Genomic DNA, 23,358 nt, shown 5'->3' with positions numbered 1-23,358 from the left:
TATATACATATACACAGTTTTCAAATCACAATCACAGAACAATTTTTACTGTTTATTGATATTCACACATTGACTTAATACACACAATTGACATTTTGTCTGCAAACATTTCTTGATAGCCTCAGTTTCTGCCCATCCTCATGTTTATATGAAATCTTAAGGGCTGAGTAGACAGACAGGATTTCATTTCTTGTAGGAACTATTTCTTTAATTTGTACAGAAGAAACAGTTCTCAACAAGTTCAAGCAAGTCCAAATAACATGGCACTGACGTGATTACATTTAAAATTGAAAACCACAATTTCATCTTTTTTAAGGAAATAAAAATGTGCTCTCACTCTCAGTGAATTACTGGAACATTTTAGGAGATCAAGAAATTGCAAAAATCAAACAAATAACAAAAAAAGCCATTTATGTGGCTTTTACAAATGCCATTTTAAAAGTCTTTTTCTTGTCCTCCGAGTCTGTGTGCTCTTCCTGTTTCTTGAGTTCTGCCTTGGATGAAGGCGTTTTCTCTTTCTTCTGTGGTTCTGATGGTTGTTCACTGGCCTTTTCTGAACTGTCCAACTTCTCGGGCACAGCAGCGCTCAGACTCACAGCGGGTGGATCGGGCTGTGAAAAGGAAGCACAGCAGTTCACAACAAATCAACAAAATGTGCTCTCATATGAGATGTTCATCACTTACACTGTAAATCCCTGGCAAAGCTAACCCAGGAATAATTCCCAATATAAAAAATCTCAATTTATCAACATTTCAACACAGCTTATAAAGCCCAAAGTATCACTTTTTACGCGTACACAAGGGTCAGCGTAGTGCACGATGCAAATTTTGTCATCAAAAGAGTACTCGCACCGCCAGACTTTTGTAAATGCAAATCGCACATGCACAATTAATTGTTTTTGCAGTAATTCGTTAATCCACAAGGTGGCAGCCGTGCCCTTGGGGCATCAATTCACAAGATAGTCAAAGAAAAATGGCATAAACAGAACCGACCAGAACAAATGCAAGCTACAGCGACAATGGAGGCCTACATAGACAAGAAATTGTGCGAAGAGGTTAGAAAGTACCCTCATTTGTACAAATCTAGCATGAAAGAATACAAAGATGTTTACATGGGTTGTCACTCGTGGCGAGAGATTGCTCAAAACTGCGGATACATCAATCGCCTGTGTATGTGTACAAGTCAAATGAAGTATGCTTTGCAAGCCTGTGCGCATACACTAGCATATACCCAGGACATAAGAGAGTGTTCAGACCTCACTAAAGCCCAGGCCGACGTGTCTCCTGTTCCTCCCAGATATCTTCCCATCCAGACCCTGTTGATACTGGTGTTCCAGCTCAGCGTTAATCTTCTGATCCTCTGACCCTACAGACACACAATCAAATACAACAATATTACATCTTCAGTGCAGACAATAATAGCATCAATGCAAAAATGGCAAAAGGTACACCATATTTTTAAAATGACAAGTATGATGTTATTTTTGATGTCATTTTTGCTTTGATGCTGATGATGATTTCCCATTATAGTTATTTTTTATTGCTAAATCAGAATCAAAGAAAAGTGGCAAAAAATACACATATAAATATATATTTACACAGTCAATCCAAAATGTATTCAGACACCTTGAACATTTCATTCATTATAATAGTTTATTCACTATAGTTTAAAAAAATGGCAATAAAATTATCAATTTTACTGGTAGTCCACTGTATGAAATTTTTTTTGGGTATAATGTCACAATTTACAATTTACTTTGCTATCCTCACTTACATAAATGAACAATAGTGTCCTGCACCCACTAGTAAAAATATATCAAAAATGTCTGAAAAAAATGTTTTTGGCATGAGTGGGTGATTATTATACATATACATTATATTATATATATATATATATATATATATATATATATATATATATATATATATATATAAATAAACACTTTATTTTAGGGTCTTTTAACTAGTTGCTTATTAGCATGCATATAACTAGAATATTGTCTTTTTATTAGTACTTATTAAGCACATATGAATGCCTTATTCCATGTGACCGTATTCTACATTCTTAATCCTACCCAATACCTAAACTTAACTACCTTATTAACTATTAATAAGCAGTAATTAGGAGATTATTAAGGAAAAGGTCATAGTTAATATGTTTTCCCTATACTAATGTGTTACCATAAATATACACGCACGCACATATATTACACATACACACAATATATGTACGTGTGTGTGTGGCCATTTTTGTTTTAATGCAGATAATAAAGCATTGATAAATTCAAACAATTTCCCATAACAATAATGTCTCCCTTATGGGTTATTTTACACAGCCTATATATCAATAAGAAACTTAATTAAGGTACTTGTTTTATATTTTACAAGTGTACACTGCATTGTAACGTAGTCCTATGTGGTCAGTAAATGACAGAACTTTACCGGTGGTTGGTTTAAAGGTCAGAGCATGTTCTCTTAAGCTGCACTGTAGGGAAAAGGATATGTGGCGTACAGGATGTCATCTGATGCAGTCCCCGCACAACCGGGGATTTTGAAGTGTCTCATCCAACACAATAGGAGACTGCAATCACTTTCCAGCAACCCTTCACTTCCACCCTAGAGACTCACCACTGCGGAAATGGGACGTTGACTTGTGATCCCCAATAACAAGGCGTCCAGTGTGCTCTTTCTGTCAATGCATAAAAACATTTGAAACAAGAATGAGTGATGTTCATGTTGCAATTAGACAATAGCTAGAAACAGTTGAAGTGAATTAAAGGATTAGTTCACTTCCAAATAAAATTTCCTGATAATTTACTCACCCCCATGTCATCCAAGATGTTCATGTCCTTCTCTCTTTAGTCGAAAAGAAATTAAGGTTTTTGATGAAAACATTCCAGGATTTTTCTCCATATAGTGGACTTCAATGGCCTCCAAACGGTTGAAGGTCAAAATTACAGTTTCAGTGCAGCTTCAAAGCGTTCTACACGATCCCAGACGAGAAATAAGGGTCTTATCTAGAGAAACCACTCATTTTCTAAAAAATAAATAAATTTATACATTTTAACCATAAATGCTCATCTTGAACTAGCTCTCTTCTTCTTCTCTATTTGAATTCCAGCAGTGTAGACACTGCTAAGTGTATTACTGCCCTCCACAGGTCACAGTTTGAACTAAATTGTCATATACAATATGCTAGTGCAAAGTATATAACGATTAGTTCAAACTTTAATTAAGGTACTTGAGAAGAAGAAGAGAGCTAGTTCAAGATGAGCATTTATGGTTAAAACATAATTTTTAATTTTTTCCTCGTCTGGGATTGTGTAGAACGCTTTAAAGCTGCACTGAAACTGTAATTTTGACCTTCAACCGTTTGGAGTCCATTGAAGTCCACTATAAAGAAAATTATCCTAGAATGTTTTCATCAAAAACCTTAATTTATTTTTGAATGAAGAGAGAAGGACATGGACATCTTGGATGAAATGGGGGTGAGTAGATTATCAGGAAATTTTATTTCTGAAGTGAACTAATCCTTAACAGAAAGAAATGTACCTTTCCTGCTCCCATCAGCCTCAAAAACTTCTGCTTCCTTTCGTCTGTCCCTAAATCTGCTGATGTCCATTGTGTGGATCCGGTCTGCATTAACAGGTCAAAACAGTTTCACTTGATTCATTAGTGTGTCAGAAAAGCACATACAATTTATTATTTCCAATAATAAAAGTTTTTTTTTTTTTTTTTTTTTTAACTATACATATAAATACACACACACACATTTATATGTTCATTATATAACAATAATAATAATAAATATACATATATAATTATATATTAAAATGACGTTTAACTATGAATGCAGAAAACGCTGAACAGATATCACCTGGAAATGAATTATCTGGTACAGTAGCTAGCTATGCAAAATCATTTATAGCCAAAGCAAAGCGGAATAAAGTACAAAAAAGGCAGATAATACACTAGTAAAATGCATATGTAACTCCTTCAGCACACGACTAACATTTAAAAATAGTTGTAGCTGCACATTGCTAACAATCTGCTAACATTCTAGGTTCACCAAAATGTCAGATCAGCTGTAGTTAATTCAGAAATACATGATGATGGAAAACACATACTTCATCTGGAGATGCGGGTCGTTTTGTGCCTTTACATTTTTCGTCTGAAGAACTCATTTTCAAAGGTTTTGAACAACAGTAGTCAAATCAACATTGCTTGCGCCTGCCTTTCTGCTCCACCGTTAACTTAGCAGCTAGTAGCTATCATGACCTGCGCGCAGTGCATCTTGGAAGTTGTAGTTATAACGACGCAAAATCGAGTCTCCTCTACTTTTAACCCAATGTTTTGTTTATTTGTTTTCAACCAACAAATGTATAAAATCCATAAATATATACAGTATAGTTGAAACCTGGTTTTTGGTCTTCAAAATATGCACTGAAATCCTAAAAATTATTTATTTATACTATACTATACTATATATATATATATATATATATATATATATATATATATATATAGTATATTGACACTTTTTAGTATAAAAGTTTTATTATTGATCAACAAATTCATATGGTTAGCAACATTTTACACACACACACACACACACACACACACACACACACACACACACACACACACACACACACACACACACACACACACACACACACACACACATATGTATATATTCGTTTTTTGGGAGAATATATTATAATATAAAACATTATTCAGATTATATAAATGATCAAATAAAATATAGAGAATATAATATAGCTAAATTATAATGTAAAATATATAGCCTACAAAAAGAGCCACCCCACATGAAAAAAATACTAGCCTAATTTTTTGAACCATACTACAGTAAATTGCAGTATACTGTATATATTATAGTATTTACACTTTGTTAATGAATGCTACAGCATATTATAGTAAACTGTAATAAATACTGTAGTATACTTTACAGTAAACTGTAGAGTATTCATTGTAGTATAATATACCCTATAGTTGTAGAAAACCTATAAAACCTATAAAAAAAACTATAGAGTTACCACAACAAATTAATTCATGTACTTTACTATAGTATGGTTCAAAAACACTATAGTATAAATTACCATAGTATTTTTTCATGTCTTTGTACCAGCTGATGTGCATTTAGATTCGTTATGCATTGCAGTTTAATCAATTGAAACAAGGTTTTTATGTATATGTAAATGAGGGGTAGAGCTTGGCTTCTCTCTCTCTCTCTCTTTTCTGGCTCAGTGAGTTTATATAAACACATGAGCTCGTGGGTTAGTCTCAGAGATCCATCCGGTCTGCCTTCACATCCACTCATATCTATCTGTGGAACTGACTGAACCTCTTCTTCCTCCAGAACAGCATCATTTCAGCGCCTTCGACGAGATCAAGCCATGGCTGTTACCGGCTGCTCTCAGTGCATCAAATATATGCTTTTCTTCTTAAACTTCATTTTCTGGGTAAGTTTGTTTGTTTACCAATATTATTGTTTCTTTACTATTATCATTTAAAAAGTCTAAAGTAATCCTAGCTAACAAAAATAGGTAGTAAGAACTCTTCGCTACTGTTTCAATTAAGTTATTTCTGTCCAGTTTTTAACCCTTTCCCCCCCTTGGGTATTCAAACGTTACTTTTGAATGTACTCCTGAAGATTCAGAAACAGGTAGTAACATTTTAAAAACGTTCAACTAAAACCTTTCAGAAAAAAGTTGTATTATAAATAATGTTTTTTGTGCTAATGTTTTGAGAGCGTGATTTAAGACCAGAGAACTTTGAACAAACGTTCTATACTGGAGGAAAGTTTGTTCATAGAGGGAACCTTTTCCAGGAAAATTCCAGGAGAATTTTCCCTGTTAGCTGGGATGCTAATGCTTTATCATGAAAAAGAAAAGTTATTTTATGGTATTATATGTTTATATCATACTCATATTTCTTACTATAGCCTACTGTGGTATTATATTATATATATGAATAAACTTGTAATTCTGAATGTTCCTGAATTAAATGAATCCCATGGTTCTTATTTAAGTCAAGTCTTTAAATAGGGATGCACTATATATTGGCCACCATATCGGTATCGGACGATATATGTTCATTTTTCGTTATCGGCCTGATAAGAAAATTTATAATATATATTAAAGCCGATAAATAATGGATTATTTCCTTCAGCTGAGACACTTCAGATGTCCGCCATTATTGTTTTGAATTGCTTATATGATTGAAATCACTTCAAAAAGGAAAATACAGTATAAGCTACATAATATTATAATGAGAACATTATAATTGTGTGCATGGGACATGGCTTTTAATGATGAGACTTTTGTTTTTGTAATCAGCAGGCTCTCAAAAATTATATAAAAATTTTGATTTAGATTTATCGGCAAATATATCGGTTATCTGCGTTCAAATATAAGGAATTATTGGTATCGGCCGAAATTCTCATATCAGTGCATCCCTAATTTTTAATGTTATCATTAGAGTTAAAATTTGGCTGATATATTAAAGCAGATAAATAATGGATTATTTCCTTCAGCTGAGATTTGTCGCCCAATATATCGGTTATCGGCTTTCAAAGCGAAAGTATTGTCGGTTATCGGTATCGGACGAAATTTTCATATCGGGGCATCCCTAATTTTTAATGTTATCATTAAAATGTGGCCGATATATTAAAGCAGAAAAATAATGGATTATTTCCTTCAGCTGAGATTTATCGGCCAATATATCAGTTATCGGCTTTCTAAGCTAAAGTATTGTTGGTTATCGGTATCGGGCGAACTTTTCATATCGGTACATCCCTAATTTTTAATGTTATCATTAAAATTTGGCCGATATATTAAAGCAGAAAAATAATGGATTATTTCCTTCAGCTGAGATTTGTCGCCCAATATATCGGTTATCGGCTTTCAAAGCTAAAGTATTATCGGTATCGGCCAAATTTTTCATATCAGTGCATCCGTATCTTCAGAGCAGAAAATCACATAAGTTCTTCTTGTGGGTCCATTGATTAGATGTGCTTTTACCCACATTTTTTCTCACCATTCTTCTCACAGATTTTTTTCCACAGTGTTTTATGATTTGTTAGAGTTTAAGGACATTTAAAACACATGCCTGTACATTAACTGGAATAAATGCATGTCATGTCATAGATGACTTGGTGTTTTCATGCATAATATTTTGTGAAGCATAGTTTCTTTTGCATCTCGCAGTCAGTTAGTATAGTCAGAGTTTGTCTTGTGTATGTGTTCCTAGACATGAAGAGAATGTGGCTCCAGAGAGCCTCCTGTAGAATGAGGGTTAGCTGTGGTTTTGCTATATTTTTACACTCTCTATAATTACGTCCATATGCTTTAGGGACATGAATACACCTTAAAATAACTGAAGCAAATACGAAAGAACAAATCACAGAGCAACAAGTTAACTTCATAAAATGCTGACATACAGTCCGCAGAGCCTCTTGTTGATTAAAACATGATGTTCAAACACTGATATCATAGAGTAAAAAAACTAATTATGCATTTTGAGGAATGTCAAATTAGCATTTAGCAGCAGGACAAACATTATGGAATAACATTCATTACTGGAAATAAATGATGTTTACCTTGGTCAGTTGTTCAAAAGTTAAAAATAAAAATCACGTAACTTTTCTGACTCATCTTAATAAAAGTCTACTTCGCAATGCTGCAAATTTAAATTCATGTTTTCATTCAAAACCTTTAACTTTGAAGAGAATGATGTTGTGTGATATCACAGCACCAATCCCAAACCCTCTTGAGATGTGTATTGTTTCCTGTCATTGTACTTTACACAAAAATATATCTGACTTCCACAATTCTCTGAGTGAAGCTGCTGCTTCCTGCTCCACGAATTACAAAAAAATAAACAAACAAAGTGTATCACAGTGAACCGAAGAGGAGGACCACCCTTTTTTGTGGATGAATAACACTAAAGCTGTCAGATGTTTCTTCCCCAAATGCAGGAAGAAATGACCTCTGCAGTGACCTCCGGAAAGTGAACTGAAACAAACATTCCTGGGCGACGACAACTGTAGAATGATTTTAAATTCCGGCTGTCATCAAAAGTATTTAAATTGTGATTTTTTTTTCTGAAAATCTCTGTTTTTCTTTTTGGTGTTCTCTTATTTTTAGCTGGCCGGTGGCGTGATTCTGGGTGTAGCTCTGTGGCTTCGCCATGATAGTCAAACCAGCAGCCTCCTAATGCTCCAGTTTGAGGGGACTCAAGCACCAGGAACGTTTTATATCAGTAAGTGACCTCTGCTCACACACACACACGCTGGCTAGGCCATTGATGACAAAGCATTAAGTTCTAGTATAAATACAGTTGTCATCTTAAAGAGCTGTTTCATCCCTCTGATAGGTTCAGATTTAAAATGTGAACTACAATCTAGTTCCAATTATCCAACCTTGTTATTTAAACTAGGCACTCAAACCCTGTCATCATAACCATCTGAAAATGATCTTGCCCGTTCATTTCCGACCTAAATGCTCATTTCTGCTCGATTAATTATATCATCATAAAGTATGGTTTAGAAACATTTATTTCAGTGTTATTCATCTTTATTTTGGGTCTTACGTAACACTTTACTTATGTGGGTTTTATTATTATGTATCCTTTACAATGTTGTTTAAAGTAATGAGCAGAATATATACAATTATTATTATGAATTATTATTTTTTTCTTTCTGCTCACAACAAAAATGCAGACAAAACAAAAGAGGATACCGAACAACTGAAGGACATACAAAATAAATAAACAATTCACAATCAAGTAAACATTTGAACAGGTAAAGCATTGAAAATGTATAAACTTGCATATGCCAAGGGATAATTCATGGCTAGCTGGGCATTAAATGATTTTAATGCATGAAGTAAAGGAAAATAAGTACTGTTATTGATGTTTGTAGCACAGTATTTTACCAGAAGGATAGAAATGACTATTTATTTTGAATGACGCTTTGAACTTACGGATTTAGCATTCTGCCTACTTTAAATCAGACATATACGTAAAGTAGTGTGGTAGGATAAAATTTAGTTTGAATGAATTAATTATTGCATTTATTTGAATTAATTATTGAGAGAGGAAGTTATGAGAGATTTGTGTGCGAATTATCTGCATCTCTATTAGCAATTAATTTGTGAGTTTAATTTCTTCAAACCCAGCAATGTTTCTTCCGTTGCTGAGAATTATAATGTAGCGATTCAGTAGCTAAGCTGCTTTAATAATAAAAGTCGCAGGGCAGCATTTATAACAAGTTTCTCTGCTCTTTAATTTTTTTTTCTCCTGAATGTGCGCAGCATGATCTCAGAGTGAAGTATGTGTGTGTGCACTGCAATGAAAACAAAATGCGTTTCCACAAAATGTAATATCTCTGGTGTCTGCAGAATGTGCCTGTGAAGTTTGCCCCTATTTGGGTGTGAGCAAAAACACACCGTTTTTGTGTGTGTCCCTTTAAATGCAAATGAGCTGCTGCTCCCGGCCCCCTTTCCAGAAGAGGGCGGAGCTTTAACAGCTCAACAACAACAAAGCTGGAGAATCTCACGCAGACAAAATGAGGATTGTCAGTAACGGTGTTCAGCCTTACATTGTTCAAACCGGAGTCGACACTGATGGAAATTTATGTAGTTGCTGTGGAGTTGATTCAACTCATCCACTAGCATGTGCCGTCATGTTAATCTTTTGTGCAAATCCAGCATTGAATTGACCCTCGTTTGTGAAGCAGTCCGGCGTAAAATGACGGCATGATAACAACACTCTACTACAACAACTCTTCCTCTTCTCTAAAGCAGCCCAACATGGCCTCACCCCCTTTGTTGGGTGTTTTCGGGGGCGGGGTTTATGTAAATTTTTGGGGTTTGTGATGTCACCAACCCAGGAAGAAGCTTGTTGTAGTCCCTACCAGTCATTTGTTGTAGTCCTTAAAAACTGATTTCTGTAAAAGAAAAAATCTCCCTTTGCATTGAACTTTGAGTGTCATAACTTTGCAGGTGTTGTTTATTCTCAAACAGCAACATTACACACTAACTAAAGTTAAAAAAGTGAAATCAGATTAAGACTTGATGCCACAACATTGCGCAGTTTCTGTTTGTGAAACCGCTGAGATTAAAATTCCCGAAGAAATAGGATAACCTTTCACCGGATAGAATGTGTTGGTTTGTGTTTTTATATGTATTACCTCAATATTACAGTTCCCTTTCGTGGGAACTATCGACGCTACGTCAGTGACGTGATGGGAATCCTCTGCATTTTTGTGTTCGTGAAGCACTATTGTATCTAACCAATGAGAGAACGCGACGTCAGAGGCGGGTGACGTCACGAACCGGAACCTATAAAGCATGCCCGGAAACAAAGAACGCTAGCTTCTGTTGTCTTCAGTAAGCGCTATTTGTATCTTGTCTGTCTTATTTACTGTTGTCTGTCTACCATCTCGCCAGAAAGTGATCTCTTGTCTGAGGACAAGAGTTTCTAAACAAGTGAAATAAGACACATAATAGACATATATATATATATATATATATATATATATATATATATATATATATATATATATATATATATATATATATAAAATGACGGAGAAAAGCCAGCGTTTCACTAAGTGTGCACCTCCTTGCCCGCGATTCATCGTGGAGGGAGATACACATGAGATGTGTGTGAAATGCCTGGGAGTTGAGCACGCACAGGCAGCTCTTGAGGGGGCTGTCTGTGTGCACTGTGAGTGGCTCACTCTCAGGGCGCTGCGCTCACGCCGGGCGCTCTTTGAGGAGGGCGCCGCGGCGAGTGTTCCCCGCGGGTCTGGTCCCGCTGCTGCCGAGGCACAGCGAAGGCTGCACTCGTGGGGTTCACAAATGGATCTAGCAGAGGGGGAGAGACGGGCTCTGCCTTATCGCTTCCCTTACCTGCTAGATCTAGTGTCTCTCCTTTGGTGGTGGAAGCACGCGCTGCGGTTTCTTCCCCGCAAAGGGAGGCACCGACACTGAATATATCTTCCTCCGAGGAGGTTGATGTTGAAGGTGTCGAGGGTGGTGATGAGGGACCGTCATCCTCATCTCCAGCCCATGAGGAAGTATGCACTAGCGGGAGTTTTGTAGCTCCACTCCTGTTGGCTTTATTCTCGAGGGAATAAAAGTCTAAGCTCGGATCTCGCGCTTGCCGAGGCAGCGCGTGGATTGGGTTTTCATTAAAGAATATATGGCTCGGATCTCGCGTTGCCGAGGCAGCGCGTAGATTAAGTCTGCAAGAATGAATATACAGCTCGGGTCTTGCGTTTGCCGAGGCTGCGCATGTATCACGTGTCCGTAATTATGCATGTGTGTGTATGTATATGTGTATATATATTTATATATTAAGGGATCTGAGCAGACGGGAGTTTCCCTTTCTCTCTTTCCCTAAAATACCTTGCGAATTATTACGAGCTATAATTCTTTTTTTTTGTATTCTAAATATATTCAGTCTGTTCAAAAATATATATATTTATATAAGAACTGGCTGCATTTAATTTGAGGATTAAATGAAATATTGAATACATTAAATTCTGAGGAATTTAAAAGAAAGTGTCGCCACCCTTGGTCCCCCGCAGAAAGCTTGGGGACAGGGACAGGCGACACAGCCGAAGTCTTTGTGGGGTAACACAGATCTGCGGACTGTAATTACTTCCAAGAAGGCTTCGAAGAAGTCCTGATGCCAGTGGCGCAGGACATTGGAGGGCAGTCCCCTCCAGAGAGGGTTGGGTATTAAAATACTTGGTACTCATCCCTCTTTGGCGCCCTCAGGGGGCCGTTCTGCTAACCCTGCCACCCAGTGTGTTTCAGGGCGCAGCGGTCTCCACCGATCCTCCGAGGAGGGCCGGTCATCATTTGATTCGGCTGTTCCTTGCCGGTTCGCCGCTTCAGGGTGCCGAGTCAAGTGTTCAAAAAACACCAGAGGCCAGTCTCGAGAGACTGGTTCCCTTTGTAAATAAGGCAGAATGAAAACTTCTCCCAAATATTTCAAAATGGGTGCTGCTCACAATAGAAAAGGGTTACAAATTCGGGTCTCGCCCGCCCCAGTTTAATGGGGTCCTTCCCACAGTGGTGGCCCCGAGCAGTCTCTGGTAATGGAACAGGAGGTTATGACGCTCTTGCAAAAAGGAGCTATAGAAGGGGTTCTCCTCCCAGCAAGCTGTCAGGGTTTCACAACCTATACTTCATTGTTCCAAAGAAGGGACAGATCAGGTCCGAGGAGCTGGTTTGTTGTGATAGACCTGAAAGATGCTAACTTTCATGTATCCATCCATCCTTCTCATAGGAAGTTCCTCAGGTTTGCTTTCGGGGACAAAGCTTACCAATACAGGGTTCTTCCTTTCAGCCTATCATTATCACCCCGCACGTTCATGAAGTGCGTGGATGCAGCGCTGGCTCCATTGAGACTCCAGGGCATCTGCGTGCTGAACTATATCGGCGATTGGTTGATATTAGCTCAAACAGAACAGTTGGCAGTTCAACATCGAGATGTTGTTCTGTCGCACATGAAAAAGCTTGGGCTGAGGCTCAATGCCAAAAAGAGTGTGCTGGTTCCGAGTCAGATTGCAAACTATCTAGGAGTAATCTGGGATTCTACCACGATGCAGGCGCAGCTGTCTCCTGCTCGTGTGAATTCCATTTTCGGAGCCGTGAATGGGGTGAAGTTAGGCCAGTCACTCACTGTAAAACAGTTTCAGAGACTGTTGGGTCTGATGGCAGCTGCGTCCAACGTTATTACTATTGGCCTTCTGCACATGATACCCTTACAGTGGTGGCTCAGGACCAAGGGGTTTTCCCTGAGGGGAGATCCTTTTCACATGATCAAAGTCACGCGGCGATGCCTTCGTGCTCTGGTCATGTGGAAAAAGCCTTGGTTCCTGTCCCAGGGACCCGTGCTGGGAACTCCTCGTCGTCGCGTAATGCTTACGACAGATGCTTCCCTCACGGTCTGGGGGGCGATCATGAGTGGTTGCTCGGCTCAGGGTCTAAGGGAGGACCATCAGCTCTCCTGGCACATAAATCGGCTGGAGATGATGGCGGTGTCTCTAGAACTGAAACACTTCCTCCCAGACCTGAGGGGCCACCACGTGTTGGTCCGTACGGACAACACGACGGTGGTCTCTCTTGACCAGTCATTCACTGTAAAAGTTTCAGAGACTGTTAGGTCTTATGGCGGCTGCGTCCAACGTGATAACTTTTGGCCTTCTGCACATGAGACTCTTACAGTGGTGGCTCAGGACCAAGGGGTTTTCTCCGAGGGGAAATCCTTTTCGCAAGATCAAAAGTCACGCGGCGATGCCTTCGTGCTCTGGTCATGTGGAAAAAGCCTTGGTTCCTGTCCCAGAACCCATGTTTGGGACTTCTCGTCGTCGCGTAATGCTTACGACGGATGTTTCTCTCATGGGCTGGGGGGCGATCATGAGTGGTCGCTCAGCTCAGGGTCTCTGGGAGGACCATCAGTTCCTGGCACTTAAATCGGCTGGAAATGATGGCGGTATTTCTTGCAGTAAAATACTTCTTCCCAGACCTGAGGGCATTAAAATGTGGGAGCAGACGCCCTGTCGAGGCAGGGGCCGAGGCCCGGGGAATGGAGTCTCCATACTGAGGTGTGGAGCTCACTTTGGAAAACTTTGGTCGAGCTGAAATCGACCTATTTGCTTCAGGGGAATCAACCCAGTGTCCACTGTGGTTCTTCCTATCTCATTCAGCACCACTGGGTCTGGATGCCATGGTACAGACGTGGCCGAGGCTGCGTCTGTATGCATTTCCCCGTTCGCTCTGCTCCCGGGAGTTCTGGAGTAAATACGCCAGGAAGGGGTCAGTCTAATATTGATAGCCCTGTACTGGCCAACCAAAATATGGTTCTCAGACCTAGTGCCACTTCTAGATGGCTCCCTGATGGAGCTTCCTCTCAGGCAGGACCTCCTGTCTCAAGCGGGCAGCATGATAATTCATCCATGCCCAGAGCTATGGAGACTGTGGGCCTGGCCTCTGAGGGGGCCAGGCTCATACATGCTGCTCTCCCAACTGAGGTTGTGGAGACCATACTCCACTCCAGAGCTCCCTCCACGAGGAAGTGTATGCGGCCATTTTTGGCCATAGTCCTCTGGGGGATTCCTCGGTAGGTCGAGCCCCCCTTTTTATACGCTTCCTCCGTGGTACTCTGAGGCTGGGGCCTTCAGTACCTACAAGGACGTTGGCCTGGGACTCGGCCGTGGTATTAGAAGGGTTAGCCGAGGCTCCCTTCGAACCACTAGAGGAAGTTTCAGAGAAATTCCTCACCTTTAAAGACCATATTTCTACTGGCTATTTCATCTCTTAAAAGAATAGGAGATCTTCAAGCACTTTCAGCTGCTTCTTTGTGTTTGGAATTTGCACCTGGAATGGTCAAAGCGTTCCTGCACACTAGACCAGGCTATATGCCTAAGGTCCCCACCAAAGTCCCAGGTTCCATCGTACTTTAGGCCTTCCATCTTCCTCCATTTACAACTTCGGATCAGGAGAAACTCAATCTGCTCTGTCCAGTGAGGGCTTTAGATGCATATGTCCACAGAGCTGCCCTGTGGGGAAAAACAGATAAATTGTTTGTGTGTTTTATGGGTCTCATTAGAAAGGAGGTCCAGCATCTAAGCAGAGAATGAGCAAGGGGGTGGTCGAGGCTATCACACTTGCTTATGAGGGGGCCGGACAGCCATCTCCATTAGCTGTCCGTGTTCACCCGACTAGGGGTATGGCGGCCTAAAAGGCCTTAATGTCAGGAGTATCCATTAATGACATATGTGGTTCTGCTGGATGGTCATCCTAGCACACCATCAGATTTTATAATCTTAATGTGAGTAGAACTCCGGGTGCTTGGTTTTACAAGATAGTAGCCAGGCACTCGGAGGCACGGCGTAGTTGGGACAGCGTTCCCATCACGTCACTGACGTAGCGTCGATAGTTCCCACGAAAGGGAACGTCTTGGGTTACGAGTGTAACCCTTGTTCCCTGAGTAAGGGAACGAGACGCTACGTCACGTTGCCGTACCTCCAGCATGCCTGGAGCGCTTACTTCAGACATGTCACAGAAGCTAGCGTTCTTTGTTTCCGGGCATGCTTTATAGGTTCCGGTTCGTGACGTCACCCGCCTCTGACGTCGCGTTCTCTCATTGGTTAGATACAATAGTGCTTCACGAACACAAAAATGCAGAGGATTCCCATCACGTCACTGACGTAGCGTCTCGTTCCCTTACTCAGGGAACAAGGGTTACACTCGTAACCCAAGACGTTTTTTAGTTGTTGATAGATGTTAAAGTCGGCATGATGAAACGGAAGTTGCAAGTCTTTTCTTCACTATTGTGTCCTTATTTCGTACCTAATCTAGATTATGAGGGCACGTGAATTAAATTGATAATGATGTGCAAAGACGAATCGTTTATAATAAATCTAGAAATATTTCATTAAAAAAAAAAGAAAGAAAAAAGAATTGTCTATTTTGATTTCATGATGACTTTGCATGTTTCTGAAGCCTTTGCACTGTGAACTTTGGGAAACAATTACTCCTGAAATAGTGGTGCATGTCTCCTCAAAAGACGGGAACAGGAAACAGGGTCTAAGCTGGACTTTGACAGGGCCACTAAATCACTTTGTGTGTACGTGTGTGTTTAAACAACTAATATGATGGCAGCAGCGCAGTATCATTTCATAAGAGCTTTGATCCTGTTAGTCATGTAGTCGTTCCTGTATTTTCTTTAATAACACTTTATTTTACTGTTTTCACATGAAGTCAGAGATTCTACAGACACACCCACGGGGTGTTTTAAAAGAACCAGGGAAAGACTAAAAGTTACCACAGGGCGTGTTCATACTCCACCCGTATGTGCACATACATATACTCACACTCACGTTTACACACTTAACCACAGCAGATGCACACACAGAGAGTTCAGCGGCACAAGGTCAGCATGTTGTGGGCACTAGGATAGAGTTAGTGCCCATTAATTTTTGCAGAAACCATCGGGTTGTCTCTCTCCACTCAGTATAAGTACATGGAGAGCCCCGCCTGTTCCTTTTTATAGCAGCAACAACCTTTTCTGATTAAAGAAGTTTGGGTTGCTGGTCTGGCCCACCCAGAGAAAGAAGAGAGAGATGAAGAGTTGCACTCCCACTGCTACTGAACATCCGTGTAATTGAAAAAGCCCTGCTCATGTGCCCGTTACACCACAAATTAGAATGAGCAGTGCTTGGGTTCACTCAAGTGCCGGTTAAACAACCCTAAAAATATGTTCAAGCCCGGCCGCTCCAGCAAATCATTACAGCTTAGAGAGGAATCTGGCTGGAGAATGCTTTCAGATTCCTAAATATAAGTTTTAAACAGAGAGTGGAGCAGCAGGGATGGGAGTGTGTTTTGCGCAATGAAATAAATCTGAAAGAGGCATCATCATATAGGGTACTTGTTTCATGTAAAATAGGATATATGTAAATATTTACATCTTATAGGCCTACTACTATATTTCAAAATCATATAAAGATGTAATTACACAAAAAGATGTAAGTCCTACCTATATAAATTTAAACTGTACATTTTTATTCAATTGCAATTAACATGCTTTAGTCTCTGAAAAGACACTGCACTTAAAGGAACACTCCACTTTTTTTGAAAATAGGCTCATTTTCCAACTCCCCTAGAGTTAAACAGTTGAGATTTAAAACGGTAAATTTAAAACGGTATTTAAAACGGTAAATCTCAACTGTTTAACTCTAGGGGAGTTGGAAAATGAGCCTATTTTCAAAAAAAGTGGAGTGTTCCTTTAAGCATATACTTATATAAGTATATACGTAGGCTATATTAGGACTGTGCAGTATGCTAAAGTGTACTTTTTCAAAAGGGATGTTTTTTTTTTTTAACTCACTTACTGGAATATTAAACAGCCAGGTGTTGTGGGTGTTGTCAGTTTAAAGGGGCCTTTTATGCCCCTTTTACAAGATGTAATATGAGTCCCTGGTGTCCCCAGAATGTGTCTGTGAAGTTTCAGCTCATAATCCCCCACAGATCATTTATTATAGCTTGACAAATTTGCCTAGCCTGGATGCCAGCCCGAACCCCGCCCACAACATTTTTTGGACGGGAAGTTCGGTCTGGACTCGATCCATTGTGGAGTAATTATGCTCGGCTTCCAGAAGGCCGAGCCAATCAAATTGCCAGGGCGGGCTTTAATCGATGATGGACAGGCTATCTGCGGTTACGTAACCACTCACGTCATCAAAGAGCGCTTGGGTTGAATCGGTTTTCACCAACGATGACTGCAGCTGGAGAAGTAAGATGTTTATATTCCACTATCACGTCTGTAATAAAAGAAATCGACAGCGCATTAATTTTAAAAGACGAACAAAGATCAGCAATCAAGGCATTTGTCGATGGGAAAGATGTGTTTGCAGTCCTTCCAACGCGATTCGGCAAAAGTTTAAGTACAAGTTCAACATACGTCACTTACTGCGTTGCTCTGATTGGTTGTAGGTCTATCCAATTGAGTGCAGAGTTTTTTTTTTACTGGTTCGGTTAAGACACGCCCCATAATTTAAGTGCAATGGAGCAGTATCAGACTCACATTCTGCCTAGAATATGAGTATGACGAAGTCAGACTAAAGTTTGCCCCTATTTGGGTGTGAGTAAAAACACAGCATTTTTGTGTGTGTCCCTTTAAATGCAAATGAGCTGCTGCTCCCGGCCCACTTTTCAGAAGAGGGCGGAGCTTTAACAGCTCAACAACAACAAAACTGGAGAATCTCACGCAGCCAAAATGAGGATTGTCAGTAACGGTGTTCAGACTTACATTGTTCAAACCGACACTGATGGAGAGACTCAGGAAGAACTTTTAGAGTGAAACTGGACGTTTCTGAATGGTTAGTGGATAAATTTATGTAGTTGCTGTGGAGTTGATTCAACTCATCGACTAGCATGTGCCGTCTTTTGTGAAAATCCAGAGTTGAATTGATCCTCGTTTGTGAAGCAGTCCGGTGTAAAATGATGGCATGATAACAACACTCTACTACAACAACTCTTCCTCTTCTCTAAAGCAGCCCAACATGGCCTCATCCGCTTTGTTTTGTGTTCTCGGGTCCAGGGTGTATGTAAATTTTGGGGTTTGTGATGTCAAAATGTCCTTAAAAAGCAATTTCTGTAAAAGAAAATATCTTCCTTTGCATTGAACGTTGAGCGTTGTAACTTTGCGGATGTTGTTTATGATCAAACAGCAACATTACACACTAACTAAAGCTAAAAAAGTGAAATCATAATCAAGGACCCCTTTAATACTTTGGTTTAGGCGTTTAGAACAAACTCCCTACTCTTTAGTTTGAGCAGTAATAATAATGACACATTTACATGAAGCTGAAAAGCAGATGTTTTGATGTGTTTAGTACAGGCTTGTTTTCAGATGCTGTTGTGTGAGTCTTGTGGGCACAGAAAGCAAATCTAATTCTGTTATGTGGAAGTTTCCTGTTTAGACTAGATCTTCCCATGTCTGTTTATAGTTTGTATTGTAACTTGCTCTTTTACCTATAAGTCTGAGCCTGAGACTTTATCGCTCTCTTTGTTTTTACAGTGTTTAATGGTAAATCAGACAGGAAAATACTTAGTTTTGCTTCTGAATTCCACTGAACAAAATGTAAAAGAGAGGAATAGACTTTACCAGCTCAACCAGAAAAATGAAGAAAAAGAGCATTATTTTATTTATGAATTAATATATTTATCTATCATTAGGATGATGACAATATATAATCCACATACAGTAGTAATGCATTCACAAATATACTAATAGGGTTCAAATTTGAGGTGATGTTTAACACAGCTGCACACATGCCATCTAGTGGCAACATATTACATTAGCCGGTTACTTTTCAACAAAATCACGAGGAATGAGTCCTATAGAAACTGTTAAACATATGATCTGCTAAATATTTGATGTCAGACTCATACATACATGATTTGTGTTGCTCTTTCAGGTGTGTATGTTCTCATAGCGATTGGCGCTGTAATGATGTTCGTGGGATTCCTCGGCTGTTATGGAGCTATTCAGGAATCTCAGTGTCTCTTAGGAACGGTGGGTTTTACTCAACTCATACTTTTCATTCTGCATGCCTCTAATAGATTTACCATCCATCTTCAAAAGACCTTTACAAGAACTATGGTTTACTTACTCAAAACCATTGAATTTTGCATGAACTGTTCATTCATTTTGATGAAGTACACATGAATTTCATTGAAAAAGAATTACACACTGAATATGATGCTTTTGGACACTTAACTGCATTGCAGTTAAATTAAAATGTAGGCAACACTTTACAGTAAGGTTTCATTTTTGTTTACATTATTGTTAAATACTTTAGTTAACATGAACTAACAATGAACAATACTTCTACAGCATTCATTAATCTTAGTTAATGTTAATCTCAACATTTACTATACATTATTATAATCAAAAGTTGTATGTTAACATTAGTTATTGCACTGTGGACTTTTTGATGTACTTAAATAGGACTTAAATACATATTCATATGTAATTTCATAATTACTACTTGTCTTTAAAAAATGGTTAAAGTGTAGTGCTGAAAATATGACAACCAAACTAAAATATATGTAATTCCTTTTAAAACTTGTATCATATAATTAAATGTATTTGTAATTACAAATTTGTAATGACGATGTTGCAATTTAGTACATTTATTTTAAACCCGGTTTCACAGACAGGGCTTAGACTAAGCCAGGATTAGGACTTAGTTTAATTAGGTGATTTATAAACGTACCTTAGAAATAAACCACTGGTGTGCATCTTGAGACAAAACGATGGCGCTGACATATTTTAAGATATGCATTATAGTCTGAGACTAACTTAAGCCTTGTTTGTGAAACTGGGGAAAAGTATATTAACTTTAATATCAAACTGCAGTTAAAAATATAACCTAGTTTCATTATGGTAGTGGAAAATTAATGTAGCCTACTTCTTTAAAGCACAGCTAATTGTTAAAACATAATCATTCAAAATGCACTTAAAATGTATTTTAAATGTAAACGTAAAACTATTCATTTTACATTATGATGATGTGCACTATTTAAAAGTCCTATGTAAAAAGCCCTATAACTTAAGTGGCCATTTGCAAGTTCAGTTTTTAAAAAACATGCTTTTAAGATTTAAAGTACACATTCAATACAATTAAGCACACTTCTTTTTCACAACAAGGGTTGTGCTGCTTAGTCATGATGTTTTAGTCAGTCTTCCTATTCCAGTACTTATTTCTTCATCACATATTTCTGTCTTCTTCCTCAGTTCTTCACATGTTTAGTGATCCTCTTCGCCTGTGAGGTGGCAGCAGGAATATGGGGCTTTATTAACCGGGACACAGTAAGTCTACACACACATGTACACTCAAAGAGTCTGTCTGTATGTTAAGACCTTCATTTTGAGAATGTCACTCTCCCGCTTTCTATCCATCCAGATCTCCACTGAGCTCATTAACTTCTATGATGTTGCATACATTAAAGCTGTGGATCCTGTGGAGTCGCCATCCAGACAGGCAGCTTCCAAAGTTCTGGAGGTCTTCCATGACACAGTGAGTAACCAAAATCAATCCTCTCATAAAAATGCCTCTGTTTGTGCCAGTTAATAATATTTTCACACGCTCTCTATATCTAGCTTGAGTGCTGTGGTAAAGGGGATGATAATGAACTTTTCACAGCTGTCCGGGTCTCTCTGTGTCCCAAGAAGACCAACCCAGTTGACCTGCTCATCTCTCAGGTATCTGCTGCATGTTTGAGACCATGATGGAGATCTCATTTCAATTCAGTGTGTTCTGGAGGCAATAATGTATACACATAACCACAATATTTCTATAACAATACAGGCTGTGATGGTTTTAAGTCCTCTAGGACTCTTTACTTTTTGGATGATTCTTTTGAAAAAAATAAAAAAATAATGAAAACCAATAGATGCAAATAGTTAATAATGAGCTATACCATGATTTCTTGAGTGCGGAAATCATGTTTTCTGACATTAAATTTATTTGTTTACGTTAAAACATTTTTTAATCGAAACTGATGGAAATTTTATATGTAATTCAAAGGCATTAATCTTAAATTTAGGCCTAAATGTTTTTATATGGGTTGCTGGCATGGTGCTAAATTGTAAACAAACAAGCAGCCTGTAACAATAAAATGTGTGAGATTTTGACAGCTGACAGTGTTTTTGATTGCGGATGGATTTTCTCAATCACTTTAGCTCAATTCTTGTATGAGATTTTTTTTTTTCTCTCAAAACAATAAGTTCATATCTCTGAACATTTAGTTTCTTGTTCACATCAGATTTGAATTTCTTATTGATTTAAGTCAATTGCATGTTTTTTGGCACGTGTGTGCCAAAGATGTTTATGTCTTTCTTTCTTCAGTCGTAGGTTTTTGAGGAAAACATTCCAGGATTTATATTGTGGACTTCAACAGTTATCAACGGGGTGAAAGTCCAAATTGCATGTTTAAATGCAAAGAGCTCTACACAATCCCAGATGAGGAATAAGGGTTTTGTCTAGAGGAACAATCAGTCATTTTCTTTAAAAATTTAAATGTATGTACTTTTTAACCACAAATGCTCGTCTTGCACTGCTATGTGAAGCGCCACGCATTACGTAACCACGTTGGAAAGGTCATGAGTGACGTAGGTGGAAGTACCGATCCAGTGTTTACAAAGCACACATGCAAAGACTAAGTCAAACAGTAATGATGCGTGGCACATCGCAGAGCAGTGCAAAATGAGCATTTGTGGTTAAAAAGTATATAATTTCAGTTTTTTTATAAAATGACCAATCGTTTCACTGGACAAGACCCTTATTCCTCGTCTGGGATCATGTAGAGCTCTTTGAAGCTGCACTGAAACTGTAATTTGGATCTTCAACCCGTTGAAGGGGTTTCTTCACTATATGGAGAAAAATCCTGGAATGTTTTCTTCAAAATCCTTCATTTCTTTTCGACTGAAGAAAGAAAGACATGGGGGTGAGTAAATGATCAGGAAAATTTTATTCTGAAGTGAACTAATCCTTTACAGTTTATAGAATGTTACAAAAATGTCCCAAAACTATTTAAAAAAACTGTATCTGATGTTGTGCACTTCAGAGTTGCCACACAAAGCTAAGGGACCTGTTCTCTGAGAAGCTCCATGTCATTGGATTGGCCGCCCTAGTGATTGCTGTCATTATGGTGAGAATGTACACACATGCACAATTACAGACTTGTACTAAGAATAACTCAACACCCCTCCCAAAATGTCCCTGTGTGTGTAATTTCTCTCTACTTCATGTCCAGGTTTTTGAGATGATCTTTACCATGGTCCTCTGCTGTGCCATCCGCAACACTCCTGCGTACTGAGATGCTGGATGATGACCAACAATGTTGGATTTTTCCTAGTGATGGGCAGGAGGCCATTTCACTTTTGCATTCCCTCTCTTTTTGAGTTCAGATGTCCAAACATTGAACATTGATCCCAGTGTTTGTAGAGAGGACTTCCTATGTGAATGCACCAGAATACACACCGAACGCTATAATAAATAAACCAATAACTGATATCAGGGAATAATGTGATTGACAGTAATATGGATAACATTGCTATTATGTTGTATTGTTTTACTTTTATTTAATCGGTTTATTTGATTTTCTCTTACATTGCTTTTATTTTCATCTTTTAGTAGTAAAAGTGCTTCAATGCACTTACATTTTAGTGTGTGTGTGTGTTTGTCAAGTAAATCAATGTGATGTTTAAAGAGAGTTAACATACAAATCTGTTATGCAACAAGTACATTTGTGTCTTGCATATCAGACATTGGATTTCATTAGTCCTTAAAGGATTAGTTCACTTTCAACATTTTTTTTCCTGATAATTCACTCACCCCCATGTCATCCAAGATGTTCATGTCTTTCTTGCTTCAGTTGAAAAGAAATTAAGGTTTTTGATGAAAACATTCCAGGATTATTCTCCTTATAGTGGACTTCAATGGAGTCCAAACGGTTGAAGGTCAAAATTAGTTTCAGCGCAGCTTCAAAGAGCTTTAAACGATACCAGACGAGGAATAAGGGTCTTATCTAGCGAAACGATCGGTCATTTAAAAAAAAAAAAAAATGTAAATGTATATGCTTTATTTAAACAAATGATGGCCTTGCACGTGTTTCGCCAAAACTGCACTTTCCGTATTCTTCAAACAGCTTATGCTGTATGTCCAATGCGTTCCCTATTCTACTTATGGAACGAAAGCAACAGTTCTGTTTTTTCCTAAAGTACAATAGAGAACACGTAAGACATACA

General features: G+C 38.6%; 2 protein-coding genes across 2 annotated transcripts; one reads left to right on the top strand and one right to left on the bottom strand.

The window, feature by feature from the left end:
* Positions 1–52: 52 nt before the first annotated feature.
* c7h11orf58 (chromosome 7 C11orf58 homolog) lies at positions 53–4,266 on the bottom strand. Its single transcript, XM_067389431.1, has 5 exons — positions 4,128–4,266; positions 3,553–3,636; positions 2,629–2,689; positions 1,257–1,366; positions 53–611 (listed from the first exon to the last, which is right to left on the bottom strand). The coding sequence occupies exons 1-5, from the start codon at positions 4,182–4,184 to the stop codon at positions 411–413; spliced, it is 513 nt and encodes a 170-aa protein (XP_067245532.1). The 5' UTR covers positions 4,185–4,266; the 3' UTR covers positions 53–410.
* Positions 4,267–5,322: 1,056 nt separating this feature from the next.
* cd81b (CD81 molecule b) lies at positions 5,323–23,154 on the top strand. Its single transcript, XM_067390549.1, has 8 exons — positions 5,323–5,483; positions 8,169–8,283; positions 19,022–19,119; positions 20,344–20,418; positions 20,513–20,626; positions 20,710–20,811; positions 22,176–22,259; positions 22,365–23,154. Exons 1-8 carry the CDS (start codon positions 5,418–5,420, stop codon positions 22,425–22,427), a joined length of 717 nt encoding a protein of 238 aa, XP_067246650.1. The 5' UTR covers positions 5,323–5,417; the 3' UTR covers positions 22,428–23,154.
* The last annotated feature ends 204 nt before the right edge of the window (positions 23,155–23,358 follow it).

This window comes from Chanodichthys erythropterus, chromosome 7, assembly GCF_024489055.1.
Source record: "Chanodichthys erythropterus isolate Z2021 chromosome 7, ASM2448905v1, whole genome shotgun sequence".
NCBI lineage: Eukaryota > Metazoa > Chordata > Actinopteri > Cypriniformes > Xenocyprididae > Chanodichthys > Chanodichthys erythropterus.
Note: the sequence above shows the minus strand (reverse complement) of the source record. Positions and strands in the feature narration are given on the sequence as shown.